This window comes from Acanthopagrus latus, chromosome 24 (assembly GCF_904848185.1).
Source record: "Acanthopagrus latus isolate v.2019 chromosome 24, fAcaLat1.1, whole genome shotgun sequence".
Lineage (NCBI taxonomy): Eukaryota > Metazoa > Chordata > Actinopteri > Spariformes > Sparidae > Acanthopagrus > Acanthopagrus latus.
Window position 1 is genome coordinate 835,595 of NC_051062.1, and position 20,582 is coordinate 856,176.

General features: G+C 38.4%; 1 protein-coding gene across 2 annotated transcripts; it reads left to right on the top strand.

Moving 5' to 3' along the window:
* The first annotated feature begins 240 nt into the window (after positions 1 to 240).
* On the top strand, positions 241 to 20,565 carry cd99 (CD99 molecule). Of its 2 annotated transcripts, XM_037091648.1 has the most exons (13): positions 241 to 430; positions 3,727 to 3,759; positions 5,378 to 5,434; positions 6,083 to 6,121; positions 6,479 to 6,538; positions 6,641 to 6,673; positions 8,166 to 8,219; positions 8,459 to 8,554; positions 9,077 to 9,106; positions 11,040 to 11,060; positions 17,378 to 17,494; positions 17,614 to 17,667; positions 18,021 to 20,565. In XM_037091648.1, exons 1-13 carry the CDS (start codon positions 370 to 372, stop codon positions 18,047 to 18,049), a joined length of 684 nt encoding a protein of 227 aa, XP_036947543.1. In that variant the 5' UTR covers positions 241 to 369; the 3' UTR covers positions 18,050 to 20,565. The 2 variants fall into 2 exon arrangements, with proteins under 2 accessions (XP_036947543.1, XP_036947544.1); XM_037091649.1 differs by lacking the exons at positions 17,378 to 17,494; positions 17,614 to 17,667; positions 18,021 to 20,565 and adding an exon at positions 11,500 to 12,553.
* The last annotated feature ends 17 nt before the right edge of the window (positions 20,566 to 20,582 follow it).

Below are 20,582 nucleotides of genomic sequence, written 5' to 3' on the forward strand. Positions count from 1 at the left end.
TGGAAAAAACAAAACAAAACATGAGAATGGGACAAAAGTACATTTTAAATGCAGATCAGACTGTTCTCTATTTTTTAAAAAGAAAACATTGACGTATGTTTGCATGTATGCATGCATGGTAGAAGAAATAATACAAACCAGGTTGGGCTCAACATTGTTCTCCAGTACCACCCCCTCTGACAGGCTGCCACACCCAGTCTGTTGCTCATTGGCAAAATTGACTCACAGCAAACTGTAAGGAGACACCGGCTGAGGGTTTGCTTTGCTGACTGCACCACAGAGTTGTGCCCGACAGCTACACACACAGACACAGAGACAGAGGAGCAACAACTCCATTTAAAACTCCACTCAGCAAGTTAAAAAGTCACCATGAAGTTCTGTTTGTGGATTGTTTTATCTCTTTTTCTTCTTACAGGAACATTAACACAAGGTAGGCTCCTTTTGGTAACTCTAGGTTGTGTAGTTATTACATTATGATTATGGTATGTATTTACTAGGCCTGCCTTGTAAGGGGATGCAGGAAAGACTTATTTAAGGCTTGAAGTCTCAGCCAGAGCTGTTATATAACCAAGGACATTGTGTATCAGCCTGACAAAAGCAGCAAGTTTCTCTCTAGTAGCTGCAAATCAGTAGTTTTGAAGTCATTACCTCATCTACCATCATGAGTTTGCCTCAGATCTCTGGCTCTGTTCTTCACAGCCTGAAGACTCTATCAGAGGGCAGCAGTTGTAGGAAAGGAAAGTTGTGTTGGGTTAATGACATATCTGAAAAGTGTTTGCCTTACATATGATTAGATGGACCCTGCCCAGAGGGCTCAGCCTTGATTAAGGGCTGCTGTTAATGAGAACAGATGCAGGCTGTGGGCTTCAATGTGTTGGGTGACTGGGGTCATATAAGGTGAACAACATTCAGATTGTGCAGTTATTCTTTTGGAAATACTTAAATACACTGCTCAGGAGACCACGAGAGTGTTTATTTTTAACATATTTAAACCTTACACTACGTGTAAGTTTAGCACTCAGCAGTGTTCACACCTTCTTTGAGACCAAAGTCCTCTCTATTTCAATTAAGCCCAACTCACATATTACACATATTCAAATTCCCAGAGAGGCTAAATGAGGGATTCTGTATGAAGACAATTGATTGTTCTCTCTCAGGGTTGATTAACTGAGAATGAGACTCAACATGAACTGTCTTTCTTCACAATAACTCACCACATCTTTTAAAGAAATCCTGATGCAACAGGATGCAAAGATATAGACAATAGTCTCTTAGATATGACCATGTTGGTTCTGAAACATCATATCATATATAATCAATTTAGGTCCAGGCGCGTCTTTTCCACTTATGGAAAAGTAAAGAAGTCTGCTGGGGTTTGTGTCCGGTAGGAACATGTTGTAGTCTTCACTTATTTGTTCACTTACTCTTTCCTTCTTTTTTCAGTTTTCCTCTGCGGTTTGGTCAAGTAAAGGCAATAAAAACACACTCCAAAAAAAAATATGCTGTGTTAAAATAGACCCTTTCACAATGTTAACCACGTGTTAGAAAGGATCACTTCTTCCATGCCTTTTTTTTTTTTTTATCTCAAAGCTGTGACATTCGAAAAACCTGAGTGGTCAGTTGCAATGATGTTCCTGACAGAATATTAATTCTGTGGGACAACATCAAACTCTTCCACATCAGGCATAGACAACAGTGTTCTTCCTATTTTGTGGCAAAAGCTTGAGGAAGGCCTTTGCAAATTGAAAAAATCGGTCCATTAAGAACTGGTTTTCCCATTCTTCTGTAGATTAACTTGGCTAGTCTAAACCTCATCCAACATGTTTGAGATGACCTGAAACAAACATTTGGCAAGGCCAGCTTATTTATACTGAACCTAATGATTCAGTACACACAGGTTATTCAAAGTGTTTACAAAGTTTTAGTTTTAAAAATGGCTACAGTCAGGACAAATCTTAGTTCCAAGGGTAACTTGTTCCAGTTGTGGGCACCATAATCGCTAAAAGCTTTATGACCATGATTGATTTTTAAACCAGCTGCTGCAGATCTTAGAGACCTGCTCGGCTTGTGCTCCATTAACAAATCTACATTATATCTAAAAATGAAAATGCACAAACAGATTTACATGAGACAATATAGAGACAAGCGACAATAACAAGCAGCAAACACTCAATGAATGCTAAAAACCCATCATCTAGTTTATTTTAAATAATTAATCCACAGCGAAATTCCATAGTGTAGCACGTACATTCTTCATGGTATGCTCTGACCTACTTCCTGTGTAGGAGGATAAGAGCTGGCGGAGGAAGCCACAGGCACGCAAATGAGAAGTAGATGGCACGCAAGTCTGGTTAGTTCGACTGGTGGTTTGTAGCTTAGCTACGATTGGGGCTGCTATTATGTTGAGATTCAAACATTTTATTTGACCACGTTCATAAATTCAGATTCTTAGTTTTTCAGTAAGATCTTTTTTGTCAGCATTTGGAACATCATCTGGAACACATTAGGAATGCTGAACACCACAAAAGAGAAGTATTTTTAGTCTGAGGAATGGAAAAAAAGAAGGCTAACATTAGCTTAAAATGACATCACTTGGCCCAGACAGTCGATAACCTATAGCCTGAAGAAGAAACCTGAAGATTTAATCTCCTTTACCCTATCAGATAAAAAACTCTGTTTTGAAATGGAAAAACAACCAAAAACACATAAAATGGCTCCATACAGCTCATCCAGCACAATCCAAATCTCTGGAAAACCCCAGAAACTGATAAGAAAATATGTTACCAGGAAATGTTTTATGGACTGTGAAACATCACCTGACTATCCAGTTTATTTTTTTGGGGAGAGGGTAACCTTTAAAAATGCTCCTGTTATTGTCTACATCCATGTTGTTGGGAAATACATGATGAATTATTCTTGTGAAACTGTAAATGGAGATTTTTCTATAATCACAGCATCTCTAGTGCACAGTAGACAGACAGAGTTAGAGTCTAGCTGCTGAAGGAAGTGGACCCTTTAGCAGCTACAGAGTCATGCATTTGCCTTTAGGGGATGGTGGAGGCAAAAAAAAAAAAAAAAAAAGCTAAAATGCGAGTGAACACTGGGCTAACATTCATCAGGCTGCTACAACAGCAGTTCCAAATTCACGCTAATTTTGATCAGAGTACGTTGGATGTGTGAATAAGCACCTTTTTGCTACCACGTCAGCCAGAAAAACTTGATATGTCAATGTTGCAATTAACATTTTTCACCATTTTCTGACAATGATAATAATGGTTTGTTGCAGCTCAAGAAGAAGCTCTTCTGCTGGCTGTATTTCGCAATATCAGCCACTGTAATGCTGCCTCCTGGGCAGAAAGCATTGTCACGTTCTTTCCTGTGAGGAAACGATGCACTAGTTTCAGAGGTGACTCACGCCTCAAAGCTGCTCGGTGTATCAATTAGCACTGTCATGGCAACCAGCAAATACCCTTTATGACTCCCCGAAACACCCAAAATCAGAACACTTGGGCTTCCTCTATGGAGTTAAACACAGAACACTACTATAGTGACTGGTGATTGTAGAGTCGTAGGTACTGAGCTGTAGCTGTTCAAAATGATCTATAGCTGGTGTAATGTAGAAAACTACTGATATTCACTGTCATGTTGTCTCAAGTTAAACTGTTACAGATGTAGCTGATTTGTAATGTATATTATATAAGAGTTCATTTTGTCTTCCTCATACAGATTTTGACCTGACTGATGCTTTGGATGACGCAGGTAAGTGACTGTCAGTGATGGAGCACAATGATGATGATTCATTAATGTATGGTCCACGTATCTTTTTGTTTCTCATTAAACACTGTTGAGTGTTGGGAGACAGGGTTGGGTGATATGTTATGCTACTGGCCACTGTCTGCTCAGCAACCAGTGACTGACAATATATCTGTGCCGGTGTGTGTGTCCACCAAAGTTAACTGGTCTTAGTCTAATATATAAACAATATGAACTCACAAAATGTAAAGAGAGGAGAGAATATTATACAGGATTTCTGCATTAAAATTGGGTACCCAAATATTTCCATGGTGGTCCAGTTTACCTTGTCTGCAGATATTTGTGACTAAATCATGCCAGACAGTTTTTCATCAGCTGTGGTGGCTGTTTATTGTTGTGCTCACTACCAGTGAAGCAAACTTGTGTTACTGCTAGGTGAATCAAAACTGTTCTTGTTTATTCACTCCAAAAAGCCAGATCACTACATTACTTATAAACTAGAGAGCAATGACACACACGTAGGCTGTGTTTGAATTCAGGTGAACCTCTGACTCAGCTCATCAATCAGCAGAGACACTGGTTCTCTCCTCTTTTTCCTCTCTCCTCTCTGTAATGTTACATCCATGAAGTAAAATACACCTCCTGCTCCAGTCAGCAGACCACATTAATTTAAATCCCTTTAAATTTGGTCTCGTTCACCGACTTCCTTATCCTGGAGTGACAGGCGATCAAATGTAGCACACTGTTGACTGAGCTTGATCAAACCAATGGATTTCTCTTATTTGAACACTATTGGAAACATCTGGGATAAGAAACTCAATAAATTATACAAAAAAAATGCTGTTTTTTGTGGGGGAAATTTTGCTGCAGAATTCTTCTTAGATTCTTTAAATTCGAAAGAAAAGAAATCATCAAAACCATCCAACTGTCCCAACGATCAGCACTTTGGTCTGGTTGAAGTAAACCTTTTATCCACTGAGTTAAATGTGAAAATATTTAGTCGGTCTTGTGGAGTGTATTGAGAGACGACTGGGTGGAGCACAGGTACTGAGATGTTTAAAGGCTTGAGAAGGAGTTAATTTCTTAAACTTTCAGGGTTGAAAAGTAGATTTTTTGCCGCACACACTGTTTGTACCTCTTAATCTGAACAAGTTATTTTCACTTGATTCACTTGGCCAGTCACACAACCCTATAGAAAATCCACTCAGCATAAGCATTGCACTGTAAGGAAGTATTGGAACAAGCAGGTACAAGGTGTATCTGATACAGCAACACATACCTTTGAAGCACCTGAAAGGAATAAGTGTGGAAGTTCAGTCTTAACTTTTGAAACAGTCAACAAAAATCATTTAAATCCACTCACTAGCTTTGTTCCCAAGCCTTCATTCACATATCACAGTCCTTTTCAATACAGCACAGGCTGAGGTGGTTTGGTTGGTCCTAACCATGACTTTACAACACGGATTAGTTTTACTCGCTATTGCAATTATTTGCTTAGAAAAAAAGGATTTTTTTTTCTTTTGGTCAAACAACTTCAGGTGAAATCTAAGATGGCATTGATGCTGGATATAAATGTTAACTTGCTATCAGATAGTAATTGCACTTTATTGTCTTTGTTCTTTAGCCCCACCAACACCTGCAAAACCCAAAGAGCAGCCCAAGCCCCCAAAGCAGCCTGATGGTTTGTATCCTTTTACCTGTTGCAGAATAACATCTATCATTACAAAGACAGGCTTTACTTGGAAGCATTTCATCCTGATTTTTATAACAGTATACTTTCTGCAGTAACCTAAAATACAGCTGCGGCCTGTAGATATGCAAGGATAAAAGTTGTACCAACATATCAGGATGTGATATCAAGGGTAGTCATTTCACTTGCTTTCACCATTGGCTTGTTTCAAGGTCACATCTAAATATAACTCAGATCTGGTAACTGCTGTCCGCCCATGTAACACTGTATACAAACATTAACAATCATACTGTTCACTGCAGTGCTGCTTAGAGCTAGATGCTAATGTCAGAATGCTTACATACTCAAGAATGACAATATGGAGGACCATAAATCCCCAAATCAAAAATGAATAAAAGAATAGATACTGTAAATGACATGATAGATTTATAGATAAGATTTTGGCAGCATGCTAACATGCTCAGGTAAACACATTTAAACAAATTCATGTTTTGCTACTTTATCCATCAAACATAAAGTACAGCTAGGGGCTAAAGGGAATGTCATCAGTTTCGGAGGTATTTGGTCATAAATCAAATTACTAGTAAAAAAAACGTAGGGATACCAGTTTGATACAGATTGTGTATGTGTCTCTTACAGGTGGCTTTGGACTGGACTTGGAGGATGCGTTCGGCCCAGGTAAAGCTGTTACAGTGTGAAGTTTTAATTGTTGACACTTTCATGCTTTTAATGCTAGTGTTACAATTTATACAAAAACGTGCAATATCATTTATGCTTTCTATTTAAAAAAAAAAAAATCACATATGTAGCTATTTTAAGACCATTTTACAGAATGTATAATAACACCTGGAGACAGTTTTTTAATGAGCCCATGGAGCTGTTGTTAACCAAATGATAACTCTGCCAGAAAGTTAAATGTAGCTGACAAAATTCTTGCTACATGCAGACATTCTCTGGTGCCACACACCATAATGCATCTGCTGTCTTTATGTATTTACCTAACCATGAAGGCTGACACTGTCTCTGTACCCACAGACCCCACGCCCAAACCTGACAAGCCTGCTGTGAAGCCTCCAAAGAGTAGAGGAGGAGGAGGTTAGTCAGCTCTTTTAATGTTTTTTTTTTTTTCATTTACATATACAGAGCCAAACCCACAATTGATATATCACACTGATTCAACATATCTGTGTTTTCTAGGTGGCTTTGATTTGGAGGATGCGTTTGGTCCAGGTAAAACTGCTGGATAGTCTCTGACGGATGGTTTCAACTTTGTAATATTTAAAAGCTTGCTTATATTTACACAATGTTTGCCTACACCTCTCTATATATAACATTTTGTCAATTTTCATGCAAAAAGATTGTCTGAAAGTATTTTATAGGTTATTTCAGTTAAAGAGCTGTTTAAAAAGAATGAGGACTAATGACATTAAAACCCTGGCCAAGATAGTAAAATACACCAACCAAATAAAACCAAATACACCAACTGTGGTAACACAGAAATGAGCGCAAAATCTTTTTAACTTAAAGCTAAGACAAAGGAAACACGAGACAAACTGTGTTGAAGGTATGGGAAGCCATACCTACCATGCAAGATTCACTGATCTGTGGAGAGACTCCCTCTCGAACACACTGACTGTAATTAATACACTAACACCTACATTACCACACCAAAAGTGGATAACAACAACCACACACAAAAGGTGTCACTCTGTAGTCACCACCACACAACATTTTTACCAGCTTACACTTAAGATGCAACTACAAGTGACCCAACAAACTTTTGTTGGGTCACTTGTAGTTGCATCTTGCAGTTACCAGCACCAATAGGTCACAAAAAGTTACTGCACACAAGTATTAATTAGAGTCACCCATCACAACATGACCAAAACAAAAAGCAGCCATCTCACACAAAACCACGTTGCTGTGCAAAGTATAAAGTGAAGGGAAACCAAAACTGTAGACACCCAAACTTTACCTTCCTATCAAGATGGCTAACTCACCTAGCTAGTCTTCAGTGGCTTTCCGAGCTGCTGGGCTTGCTGGGCATCTTTAAATGCTGAACTCCGTGCATCACCGAAGACCAGCAACCTAGTCAACTGCAAAACACTGAACCGTACCCCCACTCAGGATTACCACCAAAAATAAGAAAAGCAAAATAATAAACTGGCAAATTCTTGAAAATGCCTGGCAGCTATCTAGTCAGGGTTCTCAGTCAGAAACACAACATGCAGCAGCAATAAATTAACAAAAGAGATGACTGCTAGACTTAAATAAAAGCCACTTATACAAAACCAAACCAAACCATGTCTACCTCACCTCATGGACATTCAGATCCCGGACAAGCCCCCAATTGTTACATACATACGGTATTAATTTGTCATATATATTTGATAATTTCTTTCAAACCCCAAATATCGTAATCAAGTTCTGAATTAAGATAAATTGTATTATTCCCATCACATCAGAGGTAAATGAGACTGACTGTTGTATCCTATTATGAATAAAAGCTTACATTTAGTCCAGTGTGTTGTCAAACTGGTATCTCTGTCATGTTGATGTGGCCCGTCCAGCTTTTGTTTGAGTTCCCTATCACTCGAAAATTGTACATTCACCTTCATGATTTGACTACATGCCAAAACTTTCTGGTGCCACACACCATAATGCATCTGCTTATTTTATGTGTTTATGCATTCATAAATGCTGACACCACCTGTGCCCACAGACCCTACCCCCAAACCCGACCAGCCTGCTGTGAAGCCTCCAAGCAGTGGAGGAGGTGAGTCTACTAATGTTTCAGATTTAATGTTTTTTTAAAAAACATGATTTCCATGGAGTCAACAAATCTTGCGTGTAGAGCCAAACCAAAAATGAACGTAGACCAATAATAAGTATCGTGTGTGTTAACACCCCATATATCTCATTCCTCAGTGCAATAGAGTTCCATTGTTTGGACACCGAGCACAAACCACGAACCAAATGTAATGTACCATTTGTTTTTGGTTTAATTTCTTTAAGGGGGCGGAAGTTTTGATGACTCAGACTTGTTTGATATTGGCGGTGGTGGTGAATACAAGCCTGATCCAGGCAGTCCAGGTAGCAACCCATCAGGAGGTAAGATATCAGTCCCATCCGAAACATTTCTCCATTTTGATTTGAGTTCTTGTGCCACCGCTCTTTTTAACAGCAATTCCAACCCAAAGACACTGTCTGTTGTTTAGTAAAAATTTGGACGGTCCCTATTTGTGTCTGTTGTTTAGTAAGAGCATGGAAGTAATTATTTGTTCTTCTACCAAAGAGAGAAAAAGGAATAAAAATCCACCGACTTTCCAGCATAATTAAAGCCAAATGTTTGTTTTTCAGATCTGATTCTGCATGATCGTATACATACAGTAACATGTTATTATCTGCAGCTCAGTGCACACAATCTCTGTGGTTGGATTTTTTTTCTGGTGAATAAAACTTGTAGAAGAGGAAGCAAAGTAATAGCATTTTGTTGAGAGAGCCAACGCAACACTTAAACCTATAATTTCACTCAATCACACCCTCAGGAGTCTGCTGTAGGAAGTATGAATGGACGTACAACAAAGTTTCTAACTTGACCATTCTCATTTAAATTTTTTTTTTAAAATCCAGGTGGAGGTGACCCTGGCTACGATCCTAATGGTATGTTTTATTGTTATATTTTCATTTCTACCATACCATAAAAATAGTTGTTAATTTTTGTTCCACCAAACACTTATATACTGTATTCTGTGACTAAAAACTCTGGTGATCCTCTGACTTTTTATCTAAATCATCAAATCGGAATATTGATTCATCCAGTATTCTACCATCGTAACCTCATTACATTCCCCTCAACCTCAGCCTTAGATGCATAACATGGTAACCATCATGAGCATGTTAGCATTAGCATTCAGACCAAAACTAGATAGCTCTATTGACTATGAAGCAGTTACATGGCCAATGCCTTAAACCTCTTAAACAATAGGATAAATCTATGAAAAACATCTCAATGTTTGGAAATGTAGGATCTGGTGATTTTGGAGCTTGACTCAAACCAGGGTCTAAAGGGCTGCACACTAAGAACGATCACTACTGATGAATGTCATCATTTGATCAACAGTGGTGCCAAGCACTCACTCCAGCTGTGTCAGCATCTTAGGAAAATAGATATTGATGACATGCTGTACGATAGACAGAGAAACAGAATCGGGCAGAAACATGATCTTCTTGGAGGAGTTATAAAAACAAAGAACTGGTGAAAAGATGAGAGGAGTCAAGATAATACAACACTTGTTGACTGAGAATAATTAAATTAATAAAATTTATATAGAGGGAATGATAAACTGCTGAGCAAATTCTCTGCATAGCTGCTTGCCCTCTTGTGCACCTCCCCCAGAAATGCGACAGCATGTGATAGCGACCTATGCTTAGCGACAACACTCATAACTTGGATTGTGACCTGTAGTTTCCCCAATAAACACACTACACTCTTCGGCTGTTGCAGTCCCTCTCGACTGGATGGCTCCTCTTGGATTATACTCCTCCTCTGGAGCCTCTCCTCACTGCAAGAGAGTCTCCACACAGGCACTCTGCCTGTCTGCCATCTCCAGCCCAGATACACAGCTGCGAGCTGTTTTAAGGGGAGAAAGTGCAGCTGGCAATCCGCTCACCACTGCCGGCAATGCGAACACACCAGCGCACATGTATAAATGCTCCCTTTGACATAGGTTACTTATGTAGGTTATACAGCGCCATGTCTGTGTAGACTAGAGCCTGCGTGCAACCATAAATTGACTTTCCTTATAACACTAAAAGCCAAGCTTGGTGGATGATATAAAAGTCCCAGATTCCATTTTAGTCACATCTTATTTTCACTAAATTATTTTCCAAAAATTATAAACCATTGTCAAGATAAAAAAAACAAAACAAAAAAAACAAACACACTGAAATGGGGCCTTGAAAAACACCCAGTTGAAACTGTTTTTTTGCTATTTATTCAGCAAGGAATTTTTGTGCCAATTTTTGTTTTGGATTACTAGAAATAAATACTAGTTCCTCTTAAAGTTTAGAAGGTCTATTTATTCAGTGATTTACTCATCTACCAAAATATAATTACGTTAAATTATTACACATTAATATGTTCAAATGCCTGTGGCAGATATTGGTATGTGCAGTTCATTTTGATTAATCAAAAATCATGCTAATTAATGACCCTGTAAATTCAGATGGATTCTGATTGGCTGTCAGCTTTTCTGTAATCCATCAGGTCGATCTGAAAGTGATCCCAAAGATATCGTTCACCACTGTCGTTGTTTTCATAGTTGTGGTGTGAACTTCACCATCCACTGCAGTCAGAAGGGTTCCTTTTCCTTGTTGGGATGGATCTTGAAATATTCAGATATATTTTAATCTGTCTCTTGTGAATCCTTCAACTTTATGGATACACAATAGAAATAGCTGGAGGGACTCTTCTAACATGTGCATGTGCAGCTACTGTATCTTCAGATTCGATAATTGACACACAGTTGAGTGTGTAAAGTATAAATCTCTCCCTGAACACTGGAGATTGATTTGTGTTCTGTGTTCCTGACAGGTGGAGCTGATCAACCTCAAGGTAAGAGCTTTCCCAATCTTAGTATACTTCCTGTCTTTGTGTCTTTGCTCTGTTGGTATCAGCGTGGGTCTCATTATGTCTTACTGCACAACTCTAAATTCCTTCCAATCTTGTTGGGTCTTTCCTGTTTTCCCATCTTAGAGAAAGTTGTGTTCACGGCTTGTGTTTTGACATACTACCTTGGCATTTTGGTTCATTGTTATATTCGTGGCTTTGAAAGCAGCTCATTACCTTGGTGCCAGATTTGATTGATATCATCTTGGCAAAAAAAAAAAAAAAAAGTCAGTAAAACTTCAGTCGCATTTAGTTTGATTTCATTAGACAAAATGTAGGATTGATTGACAGCTGGCTTTATTTTCATACTGACACATTCTTCATGTTGGTCCCACTGGTCTGGATTCTTTGGCTAAAACCCTGCTACGATTGTGTGTCGTTGCAGATCCAGACCTTCTGTGGGGCCAAATCCTGAAGATGCTAAATGCTAACGTGCCAGAGGAATTGTATATGTGGATTTCCAACTCAAAGCAAACCATAGAACTGTTGTTAGAGAGGGTCTTGGATCTGCTGCATGCTATGCCATGAATCATCACTCCATAAGCTCTGATCGCCTCTTATGTCTGAGGTTGCACTTGTGTAGTTGTTTACAGATGTATGGCTCAAGGTCATTATTGAGTGTCCGATTTTTTTTTTTTTTATAATAAGGTGTTTGTAAAGTCAAGAATCATAGAAGAGTCGTGTTTTCCTGGGTAAGCCAAGATTTTTTATTTTTGCAGTGCAGGTCTAAACTCTGTTAGTAGCATTCATGATTCAGGTTTGCTGGATACACGTCCTGTGCCCTTGGAGCTCTGACTTATGAGCACTCACAGCTGCAGTTCTATTGCCATCATAAAGTGTTGTGCAAACGTTGCTGCAAACCACCGATACATCCACATTTGTACTTGTACCATATTGACATTTCTAAAAAAAACGCGTCATCAAGTTCACATTACATGTTTATGACAAGCCGGTGACCACAATTCAGGCTGCATGCCAACATTTGCTAGCGTGACACTAGTGGATATTTTTACGGAAACCTCAGGATTTTTCCCAGATGGGATTAGGCTTAAAACATTTACTCAATGTAAGTAATTAATAGCTAAAGGAATAAAGAAAGAAAGAAAGAAAGAAAGAAAGAAAGAAAGAAAGAGCTGCACCATATTGGAAAAAACTGAGACGCAATATATATTGCAATATGAAAAAAATATGGGAATTATAAAGGTAGAATATTATTATAGTATCTGTGTGTTTCCTACACATCCTGGGTTCTAAGACAATAGTGAATAGGAGGAAGACAGGATGAGACAGGACCGGATGCTCTCCTTAGACAACTGCGGGAATGTGACAGTGTGAGGGTCCCCATAACCAGGGGCCCTGATCAGCCCTGAGGTGGGCATCAGAGATAAGCTACAGGAAGGAGCCCACACCAGAGGTTAAGAGCTGACTCAACGTATACATTGTCATTTAAGTATAGAGAGACCATCCTGTCCACTTTAGCTGACATCAGCAAAGTTAAGTAACGCACACAAGATTTATTTCATAGAGGATGTGAGGCAGACCCATCCTTCTCTTCTTTCCCATTGGATAGATGTACCTTGAACCCACCAAAGCGACCAATTGGGAGAAGTAGGCGGTTATGGAGAACAGACTTTAAAAAAGGCCCACACACTAGAGAAAGGGGGGTGGCATTTGGTAGAATTCCTAAGATCGAGGGCGTAGGAGTTCTGATAGGGCAGAGGGCAAAAACGTTTGGCATTACTTTGCCCTAGATTGGAGAATATCAGATGTGTGGCCACACTCTGTTCGGATGCTAGGCTCAAGTCTGTTTTAATCCACCCAGCCTTGCCTCCGCAGAATTTTTTATCAACATACTACACGCCGACACCTTTGAGGAAGACAGCCCAGAAACACGGAAAAAGATCTCAGTTATACCATACAAAATGATACAGCAAATGGCAAGTTGCAATTAAATATTTGCCTCCAAAAACCAGCACTGCAAAAGTCAATTCAATATTTGTGGGAGTATTTGTGAAAGTCTCATTTCAGACTTAACATCCACTTGGTAAATAGTCCATTTGGTTTTCCCTCTAACCCCCAAACAATTCTTTTCCAATTCAGTTCACAAGCATGAACAGAAAACAACTCCTGCAATGTGACTGTTGTGATGTCAATGCTGAGCCGATATGTCTTGCATTCCTTGTTACTACATATCTCTGGGTTTCAGAAACGTACATCGCTAGCATATATTTGATTGGTAGCTGTGTTTCAATGGAAAACCTGAGACTGATGTAAAAATGCTTTGAACCACCATTCTAAGACTGGCAATGCTTGCATCACTGAACCACCCAAACGTTTAAAACTAGCAGCGCTGCAAGAAATTCTGTAGCGTTGGATTTAACTGTGTGATTCCAGACTTCCTAGGATTGGGTGTGTACATACATTCCTTTTTCTTTTACTCTCCACCCAGCTCTAATGCTCATCAAGTGCCATGAGTCATCATACACTTCTAGTTTACAGCATTAATATTGCAGTGGAGTGTGAACTCGTTACCTTTCTTTTCAATATGTGGAACAGGATGAACCACATAGACATGTATTAGTGGATCAGATCTTTACTGTAAATAGAATTAATTTTGGTTTTTTGGATGCGTTGTACTGTTTTTTTATTTAGAATAAATGAAGCTCATATGACAGAAATGAGGTGTGTGATTTGGTGAATAGAGCACCCTGCTTTATATAGCATGTGTTTGCATCTTTAGAAAGCAAAGTCATGGTTTGAGAGTGTTTTTAAGTTGTCAGCACACCAAGCCAGGGCATGCCTGGCTCCTGCCTGTGGCCTCAGAGTTAGTTTAATACCTTTGATTCTTGCCAGTCAGCAGCAGTCTGTACACATTTTTAACATACCTAACAATCATCACTGTGCTGTGCTGAGAGAACCAACATATTGAAAGACCGGTGCCTGGCAAAGACGATTTTCTGGCCATTTACAATCCTTTCATTTTATATGTGATCATTTGACCAGGTGAGGGTTTTCCTTTTGGCACTTTTAAGTTTCAGAGTGGCTCTTTGTGCACTTATTGGTAACTTGGTAGTAGCAGGATATTTATTTTCAGTGTTCTGTTTTTTGTTCTTTCTTTTCTTTGCTTTAAGTCTTTATGGAGTTTGGTACATTGCTGCATGCATTATATGAAAGACATGAGATGTGTGATACATTCTGAATAAATGAAACCAGTGGAATGGTCAGCCCTCAGTTCATAATGTGATTTTTAAATTTATGATCCATGCAATGAGGATGGAGACCCGGCTGACCAAAGCAGGCTTAATGGGAAACCGGCAAAGGTCCCCAGACCCTCAGATTTATTTGAAGGTATCTGACATTATGCAGCATAAAGCCACCACAAACCCAAATTAATTAGTCTTAAGCTTAATATTTCTGAATAGCAAAATTCACATGAATGTCGTCTGAAGTCAGAACAACTGGGAAAATCTGAGAAAATGTTGGTACAACCCTAAGACATGTTAGAGACTGAGATCAGAAACATTTCATGTATACAATTTAAAACATTGAATGAGCAATTGAAGATACTGAGATACTATATCTATATATATAAGATATAAGATACTATATATATATATATATATATATATATACACACACACATACTGTGTATAGGGTATGTAACAACATTAACAGTCACATTATATGGAGTACATATGAAAATATGGAAGATATACCCTGATATAGACTATAATTCAACAGTATAAAAGCACAATAATAACAACAGTAGCAATAAATGACAGTGTTGTTATAATGAATGTCAAATAAAATATTGTAATGGTTGTGTTACTTAAGCAGTATCACTTCAGTGATATTTATGGACCTCTTCTATAATACTGTGACCATACACCTGTATAGCAATCAGCTCTCAAAGAAAAAAAATCCTTTTTGCTAGTGTAAACTTTCTTTCCCTGGAAGTACTGTCCGACCAATAACAATCAGTCCCATAAGTAGTTATGAAACTTAGTCCAGCAAACAGAGCAACCCCTTAGTAACAACCTCGCAAACATAAATGTTATCTAGTCCCTGTAGTCAAAGCTGAGTCAGCCTTGAGCTGACGTTAATTCTCTCTAGAAGTCGTGGGATTTCCCAAACTGAGTAAACACCACACTTAGAAACACAAAACTGTTTCACTAGCTCAATCTTGTTGTAACTAAGATACCCAATGAAACAGGACAGATTTAGCTTGATTTCAGTCACATGTGTATTTACTGTCATATGTTATGTCATAGAACAAAACCTGAAAATGTCTTTTAGAAAATACCTACCTTACTGTAGTTCAGGCAACCAAGTGAAAAACCTTTCAAAAAACACATTGAGACACAATCTGTAAATGCAATAGTGAATTATTTCTGGGTTTAGGACTGGTAAGTTTTTGATACAATGTTTAACATTAACCTAGTACTTGTCTGGAGTTACTCTTCTCCACACAACATGATTCTTATATCTAGAAGACAATGGCACACCCATTTATACACTCATATGCAGAAATTGTGTAGAAAACAGTTTCAAGGTGCATGCAACCTAAAAAAGAGCGAAAACAGCTGAGTGTTGAAAGGGTTAATGTTTGTGTGTGTGTGTGATCACACAGAATACAATTCAGCCCCTGGTGTTAATGTGGCATGATTAAGGTGTCCTGTTTGTGTGTGAGAATAAGCTGCATCCACATGCTCAACATTCCCCAGCAGTAAATCACGCTATAGGCTGGTGTCCTTCTTCACTTTTCAGCTTGTTTTACTACCCAGCCAGCGCCCCATTTTAGAACAGAGAACCATCACAAGACACACCTCCCCCTCATGACTCACTGTGGTTTATGCCAGTTAGTTTATTATTCATGCTGCCTTGTGTCTGTTACAGTGGGATCTCTTTGTGTGTGTGTGTGTGTGTGTGTGTGTGTGCTGCCTCTGTGCCACACCCTGCCCTAGAGCTTGGGTGTGTTCGATTTTCAGCCTTAATCCATTTTCTAGGCTCTGTTCTCTCTTTTATTCACAACACATGTTGTGAACACATCATGTGTTGTATATGTTCTGTTTTTTATGCTACCTTATTTGAAATGCAGCGATGCCCGAGAGTGGAAACTTTTTGTCAATACTGTCTAGCTGTCATCCGAAGCTATTGACCGCCACCTTGTGGAAACCTGAGGCTATGGCAGCTCACAGCTTAGAAAACAAGGTGTTTATTTATGAAACTTTCATCAACTATTTATTGAAGAATTACACAAAAAATGCAATTAAGTTCACATTTAAGAGAAGAGAAGTCTTTCCTAAAAGTGAGATAAAAGAAGAACTGATCACATGATTATATATAATTAATGTTTACCAGCACAGGAAATCAAACCAACCTGTCTTCTGCCACCTTATTCTTTTCCTATACCTTAACATGAACTGAGCCCTCCAATATATTCACATGAAGAGGAATTGAATTATGGAAGAATTGTTAAAATGTTGAATAAACAAAAATAAAAGTGGATAGGACATTCATCTGCTGGTAGAAGTAGAGACAACATGACAATGAAGATGCATTGACAGTGCACAGAAAATTCTCATTTTGTTGTTTGCACTTAGCTGCAATGATTAATCAGTTAGTTGTCAACTAATCTGTTACCCGATATATCAGTTTGTCTGATTTCTCAAGGGAAAAAAGTAACTTCTGACTGCTCAGAACACAAACAGTACCACTGAAATGTCTGACTTGACGATAATACAGTATGTGTCGGCCTGTAGATGAGAGGAATGAATGCTAAGTAGCCCTTTTCACTAAGAGATGCCACATTATTGCGGCAGGGGTGGTTTTCAAATTCTCCACCGTTGTTTGTTCACACAGAGCCAAGCGGGTCCAGCGTAAAGATGAACTGCTGTGTAATTCTCAGAGAAACAGTGATAATAACTGAGGGCTCATGTTTTTGTTTGTGCTAAGCTGCAAAGATTAATTGATTTGTTGTCAGTCATTTTGAGAATTGATTAATTGGTTGGGTAGATTTTAAGAAAAATAAATTAAATTCTCTTTGGTTTGTGGACACAAAAAGACAACTGAGGACGTTATTGTTAGCTGCAGCCTTAATTTGCTATAGTGATTTCAAACAAAAGATAAGTCATGTAGTGTGTGTTCTGTTGTTAAAAACTCTGCTGCAAATAGTTGGCAAAAACTACATTAACACTACATTCTGAATTATACACTTTGCATCAGGTAAATGTAAAGTATGTTTGATTTTGTTTGTCCTACAGAAGCTGGGTCAGGACAGATTGCAGGAATTGCCAGCGCCATAGGAGTTGCTCTGTTGGGAGCAGCATCCAGCTACATTGCTTATCAGAAGAAAAAGCTCTGCTTCAAGCTGCAGGGAGGTCAGTACGTTTATATATTTCTATTTTATTGACAATACCATTTATAGACAATAAAAGGGTGACACATAAAAGTAAGTGTAAGAGCAGGTGTTGTCACTGATAAAATGTTCTTTATTTAGGCCAAGATCCAGAGATGGGTAAAAGAAATCATGGCAATCAGTCTGATCCTCAAGGTACGTTTCTTTGTTCACTCCAATGATGCAATGCACATTTAAGCGTTTTATACTTAGAGCGCTTCTAAGACCTTGTCAGCTGGAAGAATTGTTTTATGTTTTGTATGTAAAATCATACTGTTGAGTGTTGCGAGTCTCCTTGCTGTTAGATAAATGTAGTAATCATCTTTACATATCACAGAGATTAGCTTCATGTTATCATTCCACTGTATCTACGAGAAGACGTTTTAAAAGATACTCAAGCTAAGTATCCACACCCGAATGTGTGTGTAGCCTGACACCAAGTGGTCACCTGCAGGTAGTGAACAGACTCAGTTACAAAACATTCACTGTTCTGTGTTTTTCATTTTCAGTGTTCAGCAACCTGCTCAGGACGTCCTAAACGCCCAGTCTGCAAGTCAGTGGCCTTCTCAACAAAACTCCACTTTGTTCAACTTGAACAATCACATTGTTGCCTTTGCTCTGCAAATTTAGACTTTTTATGGATCTTTAAAGTTAATTTTATTAATTTTCTCACTCAACGAACTCAAATCCTCATCAGTGGAGCTGCTTCAGTTACTTCAGTGAGGGTGGTTTTTGCACAGAGCTTCATGTTCATGTGCTTTGTCTGTGTATGACTACTGTACACATTAACATGTCCTTCCCTACAACTAACTCTAACAATCTCTGCAAATAAGTGGGTTTAGTTTAACATAGGTGCTATATCTAAGAAGGATTGAAGAAAGCGTGGGTGTTTTTTCATCTAATCGGCTCAGAATGTATGTAGAGTATCTTTTTTTAGGACCTTAAATCCTAAGAGTGAACCCCCCCCCCAAAAAAAAAATGTGTTGTCATTCTTATCTGTCTCTGCAATATCTGCCTTCATTATTTCTTTTTTGAACCAGCCCTTTAATGAACACATTGGTCTGCCTTAAGCATTTACTCTAACTTCTCAATTAGAAGCAGGTATTCAAGTAAAGGCAGCACATTAATTAAAGGCAGCACGTTAATTATGTAGCAAGCAAAGATGGAATCACTTGAACCATGGCCCATTAACACACATTTCACCAGTAGCTGCTCTCCATTCTGCTGCACTCAGTTTTTCTTTCATTCGCTAGTTACAGCAGTGACTTCTATTTAGCTGTTTTTATTAACCATTGTTAATTAAAGGCACCCTATGGAGTCTTCTTGTAAATATACAATTAGCCTCATGTTGAAACTTGGAAGACTGTGAGAGATACAAACAAAACAGTGACCTTTTCATGAAGACATGCCCCTGAAGACTCCACAGCGAACCTTTAAGCAACTGCTAAAGGAAGTCAAGACTTACTGCAGAAAGCCTCACAGGAACAGGAGGGCTTTTGTCTTTTCGAATACTTTGAATGTAGCAGGAAGTATTGACAGTACCATAACAGCAAATTACAGACACCTGCAAAATGTAGGTAACGGGAAATAACTAAAAAAGTAAAAGCTTGAATTTTAATAGAGAAGAGAAATTCAGAGCAGCAGAGTGGTGAGTTTGACTCGATTACTGTTTTACAGTGGGGTGAATTTATCAAGAGAACCTATGAACACAGAGGAAATATTGAGTTTGCATAACAGAAAATAGCATGAATTCTTAAATGATCAAACAGATAAATAAAAGAGGTGAAATAAAGGATGAAAACATCTTGTTTGAGAATTTACAGTGATGGTTTTTTCAGCTCTAAACAACAAAGTTTCAATTTGTATTGATATAATCATCATGTAACTGGATCTGATTCCAGCAGAAGGAACTTTTTAATGTACCATGCTGATTGTGATGTGAGCAAATGAGGTCAATGACACACAAAGCAGAAACATGCTACATGTATACAATTGTACACAGTTGATAAGAGTGTCATTGTAAGTGAGATGCTTAGGACCTTTTGTATCACATAAAATTGTATTTTACATTATACCTGAGCATCAGCTTTCTGTTTGTTGTCAGTCTGTGCACTGCATTTGTCTTTTCAAAAAGCTTTACATGTTATTTTCTTACAGCTGCTCAAATCAGTGCACCAGATCTTATTCTCAGGGGTTGGTAGACAGCTGAACCAGATAAGAAGAAAATAAGTACTATAGCATTTACAGTCATCCAGTGGACACAAACATGATACCAATGAGCTTCTTTTGTTGCCCTGCTGGATGTGTAAGCAGGCAGCTGTTTGCCAACATGACAGCTTTATAACATGAAATGTGTTTTCACACTGCCCGCTCATGGTCAAAGTAGTGTGATTGCAGCTTTAAGTGCAACATGATACAACCACCAAGTTCTTGCAAAAGTTGATTTATTTTAGAAACATGATGGTATATTTTCTTCACACTGAAATATTTGGCTTGATTTAGGAAAATAAGGTTTTTAGGAGTTATACAGACAGAAAAAGCCTGGTGAGATGGGGATTTTTTTGTGATATCTGTATTTTACCAGCTTCATTACTTAGCTTTGATGCTCCTTTTTGCTTGCTAATGCACTTGTGCAATTATGATCAACAAGTTCTCTGATTTATGTTCTTCATGGTGGTTACCTCACACTCGTTTTATTTGAATCAAAAATGAACACTTCGAGTATCAATGAGTATCAAATCAGAACTGTTGCATTGGGGGATTCTGCTAGGAGAATTGTTGTTATTGCTGAAATATTCAAATGGTTTCACCCTTGTGAGCTGTAAATACTTGAGTATTATGTGTATAGATGCCTTTTGACTGTTGCTTTAGGCTAGATGCTGCAGTGTGCTTTGAGCACCATGATCTCAATTTGAAGTGTATTTTTGTATTCAAACTCTTTTCAGTTTAACAAGTGTAGACTATATCCAGGATTGTTCCTTCTTATGATTGGATCGATGTTACTTTTGTGAGTGGAAGTGTATGTACATGTTTTCAATAAAGTGTTGTACAGTTTATCTGTGTCCGTCATT